Source organism: Malurus melanocephalus, unplaced genomic scaffold (genome assembly GCF_030028575.1).
Source record: "Malurus melanocephalus ecotype Western Australia unplaced genomic scaffold, MMel_1.1 scaffold_32, whole genome shotgun sequence".
NCBI classification, from domain to species: Eukaryota; Metazoa; Chordata; class Aves; order Passeriformes; family Maluridae; genus Malurus; species Malurus melanocephalus.
Window position 1 is genome coordinate 105,609 of NW_026623264.1, and position 8,293 is coordinate 113,901.

An 8,293-nucleotide genomic window follows, 5' to 3' on the forward strand; every position below is an offset into this window, starting at 1 on the left:
TGGAGGGTTTGGTGTGTGAAGGGAGAGCAGTGGAGGGTTTGGGTGTGAAGGGAAGGCAGTGCGTGGCCGCAGGCACTGTTAAGAGTCACATTCTGCGGCCCCGGGAAGTTCCCCTGTCCCACCCCTCAGAGGGAAAGGCTGTGATGACAATGACCGAGGTTTGCCGAGACGTTTTAGCTTCCTCCATAAAAACCGCCACCTTTTGATAGCAGTGTATAAACACTGAACAACTTTGTCCCTAACCATGTGTATATCCCTGGTGCTAAATGCCAAACTCTTATATTTCACTSTACGGGGATATGAACTGTTTCTGGCAAACATGTCCGTGGAAGCGACCAGCAGGTTTGAAGTAACAGGTTCAGAGTATTTGTTGTTATCCTGCTCTGTAAATTTCTAGAAGATAAAAGCTTTTGCCCTGGTCGAAGCGAGTGTGTTGCCTCACCTAGTGTCTTGGTTCTGGAAGGAAAAGCTTAATTCTGATGCAGAATAATCAGTCTCAAGGAAAAGAAAAAAAACCCAGCTCATAAATACAGGGAGCTCTTTTCAAGTGAAGAACTGCTGTTGCCATTCTGCATGTTCGTACTGGCCTTCAATAGTTCCATAACATGCTGGGAAAGTCTTAGGGCTGTGGCTACAGTAAGAAGCTACAGTGTTAGCTGCTCTGATCTCTGGCTGCCTTCAGAGCACTGTAAATACTCCATTGTAAATACTGCAGGAATGGTGGAGAGTTCCAGATTTCACCATACTTTTTAAATGAAAGTTGGTTTTGCTTGTATTTTTGCTTTCCTTTTCCTAAATGTCATTTKAAAATTTAAAGTCTTCAGAAAGAAGACAGCATCTATAAATTCAGAATATTATCATGTACAATGAGAAACTGATACAGATTTTGTGGCTGAGTGAAGTGATAGAGTCTGAGATGTATTCTCCGTGTCATCCATTAATAAATTTCCACATTTTTTACATTTATTACTAAAGCGTTTTTCATGCTTGCAGAATCAGCTAGGTTAGAAAAGACTATTGTTCACCTTTGATCACCACCTTGTCAATTCGGCCATGGCACTAAGTGACACATCCCCGTCTTTTCCTGAGCATCTCCAGAAATGGTGATTCCACCACCTCCTTGGGCAGCTCATTCTAGTGCTTAAGGGCCCTTTCTGTGAAGAAATTCTTCCTGCTGTCCAACTGATCCACTGCTTCCGGGATGAGCAGTCAGAATCTTTCAATGACATTGAAAGGAATAAGCCTTTAAAAACACTGAGGAATCTTTATTTTTTTGCCTTTCTTGATTTCTATATCAGGTATATTATCTTCCTAAAAGCTCAGAATGTTGCAGGAGAACTCCAGATTTTACCATACCTTTTTAAAATGAAATTTGTTCTGGCCAAAATGTTTTTCTTAAACATAATTTTTAAATTTAAACCATGAAGCCTTCAGAAAGAAGATGGCATCTATAAATGTAGAATATTAACATGTACAATGGGAAACTGATAACAGATTTTGCAACTCAAAGTATATAATGTTCACTGAATAATATTTAATAGAACATTTACCTCAGCAATAACAAACCATATGAGCAAGTACAGTGTTTTACAGAACAGATACAACAGGTGACATTTGTGCATTTAGTTTCAATTTTTCTTGCCTAAATATAGAAGATATTTAAGTGAACAAGTGTTCTACAAAACGAGTCAACACTTTGGGCTCATCTACTCCAGCATGTGAGCCCCTAAAATTAAATAAGCCGTGGTATGGTGAGAAGACGCGTGGTTGTGCTGGGGTAACAAACACAGGCTGAGCCCTGTAACATGCAGTCCTGGGGATGGATCCAAGCAGTGCCCAGCGCTCTGTGCAGGAGGGACAGGTCTCTCAGCACGTTTTGACTGCATGGACACGCATCCACATTCCCAGAAATAGCTACAAAYACATAGGGCTACCCGTGGGGTGAAGCCCTGGCCTGACAGCTGCAGTCAGGAGGATTTCTGCCTTCAKCTTAAAGCGGTGGAGAAAGTCTATGAGGGATTACAGTTACTATTTTTAGCCTTGCCCTTTGCTTTTCACCCGAGCCTGTTTGCCCTGTACTTGGCCGGTACCACATCACTCCTCTCTTTCTCAGCRCTTGTCCCAGAGAGGACAAGGATACTTTGCTGACAGCTCTGCTGCTGCTKSTSTTGKTGGTGGCTGCAGTCATTCGCTCCCYCCCATTCAGATCCCAGCAATGACAGAAACCAATGATGCGCCACATTAACTTAATGAGGTATTAATTACATTTAAGAATCAATTTCTTCTGCTCCACAAACAAACAACATTTCAGGAATTATAGTTTGTCTGTAGATACAATTTTTTAACTTAAATATATATATATATATATAGGGTGTAATAAATAGCCATTGGTTTAAAAGCAAGAAGGGGAGTTAGATCTGTGAAGATGTTGATGTTTCCCCATGGTTTGCGCTGTCTCCTTGTGCYGAGTGGGTCAGAAACTGTCCCGTGGCTCCAATGTACAACCTGGAACGCATGGGCCACTTCTGCAAGAGAGGAGACAAGCACAGCACTGAAACACTTGGACTCTTTGCACTCTGATTGCAGTTTTCAGCTGGGCCCCACACCACCAATCTGCAGCACAAAGGCTGCTGCTGAAGGCTGTAAGTTAACAGGAGTTTAATRTACTTGCACCTTGGCAGTCTTCAGCACTCACAGCTTCTTGTTCTTGTCAGTTCTTACTATTCCAGATGAAACCATCTCTCCTCTTGCTAATTTTTGGAATAATCAATTACACTGGTGTTAAATATTTATTCTGACAGCTTGCATTATCTTCATCCCAGCAGGTTGCTCACTGCAAGCCGCCCTGTGGTGTGGGTGGCTGCTGCTGGGTGCCTGGCACTGGGGTGGGAGCATTGGAAGGAGCTTGTTTGCTGTGCCCAATTCAGTATTAGAGAGGTGGATGGTGGAAAAGGATGCAAAAATACCCRAAACGCAGCCAGCACACTGTTCCAAAACAATGCATTTTTTTAAAGACAGTTTTGGGAACAGACTGGCGCCTTTCCTGTGGGCAAAGGGGCACTTATTAATACTACAGATAAATCTTAGCTCTTCTGTTCAAAGATCTAAAGCAGTGTCATATTCTTGCTTGGAAAGATACAATCTCATTCAGTAATTTCATTTCAAGTGTGATGTTATGAGTTTGTCACCAATAAAGCATCCCAGTTTAAAGTTGTTAACCCTATTTTTCATTCATTGTACACATGACTGTACTTGGATACTTAACTTCCCTCACTATTTACATTTACTATGCTTAATCTATCACTGTAATGGCAGTCTACCTCAAAAGTTTGTCTCTTATCCTGCATTTTGGGGTTTTTGAAGTAAATACTAGGATTTGTCTGTGACTCTTTCATCAAATATATTCRTAAAAAACTAATAGCTTAAGTGAATCCAATATTTCTCCATTCCAGTAGCCTGGGAAATGTGCATCTGGAYCATTTAACTGCTGTAATAACTATTCAGGAGCATTTTTCTGCCAGTAGTAGTTGGCARCTGATAAAATGTACCATAAGAGACCTGTGTCCTTTCACTCTGACTGAGGGAACTAACAGAAGTGTTTTGAACTTATTTTGAAATACATCACAGTATTTTTTTACTTTAATTATTGCCATCTTCTAATTGATTTAGAGGTTTTGCTTTCTTTATGGGTCTGCTAATCATTTAAATGGCCTCAGAAGCCCACGTTCACATCATGCTGTAAAATWCAGCAACCAACCTTGTGAACAAGGAACTCTCTGTGAATTAGGCACTTTTTAGAAATTAGAGATTACTTCACAAATTAATCTTAATTAAATCATTCTGAATTCAGACTCTTAAAAAAAAAAAAAAAGAAAGAAAGAAAAAGAAAACACCCCAGTGCTCTAACTCACTCTCTGTTAACACAGCCAAAGAAAACAGCCCGCGGTGTCTGAGCCCCATCAGTTAGTGAGCATTGCTTTTGGAAACAGTTTCCAGCCCGGTCCTCACCAAGAGCAATTATTCTTTCTCATCCTCTCTGCATCGCTGATTTTTTTTGACCAAGGGAAGTGCATATACCAACTAGAGAAATGGTTCAGAAAAGCACTTTCATGGAAGTAATTAAAACATGGCTGGTAATTAACGCTGCTGTCAGTGGCAGCAGCACCAAAGCAGACTCAGCCATGGCTGGACCACCACTGTTGGGCAGTGTCACCTCAGCACGTACAACCCCACAGCAGGATCTGATGGGGCTGGGGGGATGGCCAAAATTTCCACACAGGGACCAGGAAAATGCAAGTATTCCTCTGGTGCTCACTCCCACCTTCACTTCCAAAAAAAAAAAAAAAAAAAAAGTCCCACCAGGTTTAGACCTACACTAGATTTGATATTGTAGTAAAAAGTCCCTGAAGCTGGAGGAACAAAGCTCCAAAATATTTATTTCCCTCAGACCCCTAACACCTAGGCACAATGATTAGTCCAGGCAGGATTGCTATGTATCACCTTTAGGCAAGGTACAGGATCTTGAAATCTTTAGTTTCATCTATGTATCTAAGGACATTGTACTCACTCACTCACTCACTCACTCACTCACTCACTCACTCAGAGAAGGTGGTAGCTGCTCCTCAGCTCTCCTACCTTGACAGGGTGCAAGTATCCATCCCCACGGAGGGTGCCCAAGCCCTCTGCCGGTGGCTCTTCCTCATCCTGCAGGCTGCGGGTGAGGTGTGCGATGTAGGTGGTGGCCAGGAGGAGCACGTCCAGCTTGGAGAGCTTGGTGTCGGGCGGCACGGAGGGCAGAGTCTTCTGCAGCTCGAGGAAGGCGTGGCGCAGGGTCTGCACCCGGCTGCGCTCCCGGGCGGCGTTGGCGGCGGCGGGGCGGCCCGGAGCGGCTCCAGCCCGCGGCCCGGCCGACAAGGGCAGGCAGGGATTGCTGCCGGCCGAAGGCACCAGGGAGTCGGGCTCTGAGCCCGGGCTGGAGATCTCGCCGCTCTCGGCTAAATGCTTACAGTCCATCGGTGACTTCTCCGGCACGGAGTGTCCTGCGAGCAAACAAGAGCATCTCTACAGTAGGATGCTGCGCTGTGCCGGAGCCAGCACGTTCTGAAAGCAAGGACGGTCAGAAACGCAGACACTGCCTGTGCTAAGAAAAGCCAGGATGCGGCCGTGTGAGCCACTTTTCCACTCACTGCTTACAAATTCAGCATCACACGTGGGTACAGAACAGAAGTTAAAAACTTCACAACAATGGGTACTTAATTTTTTAACATTATTACACAAAGCAAATTATTTGAGTCACTCATAGCCCAGAGATGACTTCTGAGAAAACCCAACAGGCACCATCCAGAGTCACTGGCACAGTGGTTTCCATTTACAACTAACTAAAAATTAGGATAAATGCAATTTTTAATAGTGTCTGTATGATTTAGAATGTGGAACAGTTAGTATATTTTCTATTTAGCTGCAATCATTTTATCAACAGTCTTATAGATGATCAGCCCTCCATAGATTACAGAAGGAAAAATATCCTTTTCACATGCAACAGTAAGTGGAGTCACAGAGCACTGACTCAGTTTTTGAAGGATAAAACCTGGTCCATAATTTTGAAGGATCAGGAACTGCCTTCTCCTGTCCTCCCACCCCTAACATTACTAAAAAATTGCTTATCCTTTATTACCTGCATTTTCAATCCTTAAAACAATTTTGTAAGATTGTATTTTGGCCATTGGGGGGCAAAAGAACCTTTTGAAAACAACATAAAAAAAAATTATTTTGAGAAAAGCTGGAAAGAGTGACCATAAGGTCTTTTCCTAGCTTTTGGAAAAGCCATTCAGTCATCTCTGTCTCTAATACAACTCACAGTTTTTTAATTCATTCAGTTCCACAGAAAAATGCAATTCAATCAATGTTCCCCAAAGTGCAGCACTTCTTAGATGCAATAATACCTGATCCTGTYGTCCTCAGTGAAGCAGCCCTCCTGGGTGTCCCAGATCCCGGCTTTCACGTGTTAGGAGTGTCTGTTCCTGTGAAAGCCTGGCTAGACAAGGGCGGGAACAAATTATAAACCTTTTAATTTCATCCAAATACTGCATAATTAAAAATCTAAATAAAATTGATGCACATAAATGACTGGATATCTACATTTACAAGAATTAGCTCTTATCTTACAGAGCATTTCAAACACACTGTAATCAAATATTTCTATCAAAGACAAGGAAAGGTTTCAAAATAATGTCTTTTTGCAATTCTATAATTTGATGGTATTAAGAAGACATTTTTATTATTATTTTGGGTGACTGTGATTAATTTGCTATTACTCTGATACACAGGGTTTTATCATGTAATGTTCTCTTCGGCAGCAATACAAATTACACTGAAATTATTTGTGAAATATTCTGTGCACATTATACCTCTAAACCAAAGGGGAAAATAACCCCTCACTATTCTTTTTTATTGTGGTATTTATGATCAATATAAAATAAAACTTACATTAAGACTTCATGAGYTCATCTGGAATGAGGACTGAAAAATGGTCCTTAAATTGGCTATTGCCTCTAACTTAAAATWAAAAAAAACATTCCTATGTGCTTTTCTCTTGGTATTTTCTCATTGTGTTARGGCACAGTCCAATCTGGATGCATTTTAGTTTAAAAAAAATTATCACTGCAGAGATGGCATCAAGACAGTCATTAAGGCAATCATGAAAACAGGCAGAAGACTCTACCAGTTTATGTTTAGCAGCAGAATTTCTCATCTGCCATCCTATCAAAATCCCACTGGTGGYGGAAGCCTTCCCCAATTAATGGAAAATTCTGGAATACCCAAGGATATGGACAGACTGGGTTAGCAAAAATACCTGCTTCTCTACTGAAATAAGGGACTAGGGCAGGTTTGTGCGCAATTTTGATTTTGCCATGCTGGTGTATAGCCAGGTTTAGAATTGGAATGACTTCAAGTGACATACAGTATGTAGTAATGCACGTACCTAAAAACCTCATCTCCTTGGGTGCCCCTTGAAGTAAGAGTTTCTGGTTTAGGACCTTCACATCTATATGAAATTAAATCCTGGGCCTGTGGAAAAATGTACAAAATTTCAGTGTGGAAATGAGAGATTTGACTCTGAATTAAATTTCTCCAGTCACACTTCCCATCAAATTCAAACAGCAAATGGCCTAGGAGAATCTGCTACACAGAAACAATGGATCTGCTGTAGGTAGGTACATATGTGTAGCCAAACCATGGTCGTTCCTGAATCCACGGCCGGGATCACTTCTCTAGCACTGGGACTGAGCAGCATCCCTCTTCTCCCCAAGTAATCAGGACACACATTCCAGATGCTGCAAAGCCAGGCRTCACCCAAACCACAGGGTCGAAAAAATGCTGCTAAAAACTAAAGTAAATAAAAAGCCTCTCGRCAACAGTAATTCTCCTTTTAAAATTTTACAAGAAAGAGGTCTGGCTTTTAAAATAATCACAGTAATTTTTGCAAACACCCACTTGCCACATGGTATGCTGAGAGAGTTGGAAACAGGGCTGTGAAAGTAAGTTTAAGTATTTATGTTGTTTCTAAATCTCTTTTAGTTCAGTATTTCTAATGCGTTCAGATGCATTTGTATTTTTACATGACACAACAAAGACATGATTCGTTTGACATGTTTTACCAAAAAACCCAGCGCAATATTTATTTTAGTCTTACATTCTGTGTGAATGAAACGGCGATGAAGGCAACCTGCCCACACAGACAAGGACAAGATGGAAAACGCCCGAGCAGAGCACACAAACTGAAAACAAACAGGTGGAAACCTTAGATAAACTTTTCCGTTGCTTCTTAGGGGAGAAAAATACAGTGAATCTAAATTATTTTGCATCTGTTTTAAAAAGACTTTGCCCACTGTGTAACTCCGGTAACAGGTAACGAAAATCCTTTCTCCAGAGTAGAGAAATAGGAACCTGCCTGTTGATGCGCGGGGGCAGCACCGGCACTCACTGCCCCGCCGGCCCGCGGCGGCTGCTGCGTCCCCGTCCCGCACTCCGGTGGGACAACCCGGCTGCCCGGGACCTGCCGGGACTCCGCGGTGCCCGGCCGGGGATGGACTTACCGCTCCCGCCCGGTGCGGAGGGGCCAGCCCGGCGCAGCCCCTCCCGACGCCCTCGTCCCGTCSCGTCGCGTCGCGCCCCGTCCAGCCCCGGTGTTTATAAGCCTTCGCGGCCGGTGGGTGCGGCGGGGCTGGGTCGCACCTGGCCGCCGAGCTCCCCCCGCCAGCCCGGGCGACAGCGACCGCCCCTTCCCGGGCGG

At 43.1% G+C, this 8,293-nt stretch overlaps 1 protein-coding gene across 1 annotated transcript; it reads right to left on the bottom strand.

Moving 5' to 3' along the window:
- Window positions 1–2,411: 2,411 nt before the first annotated feature.
- TCF24 (transcription factor 24) lies at window positions 2,412–5,031 on the bottom strand. Its single transcript, XM_057363879.1, has 2 exons — window positions 4,636–5,031; window positions 2,412–2,525 (listed from the first exon to the last, which is right to left on the bottom strand). The coding sequence occupies exons 1-2, from the start codon at window positions 5,011–5,013 to the stop codon at window positions 2,412–2,414; spliced, it is 492 nt and encodes a 163-aa protein (XP_057219862.1). The 5' UTR covers window positions 5,014–5,031.
- Window positions 5,032–8,293: the final 3,262 nt, after the last annotated feature.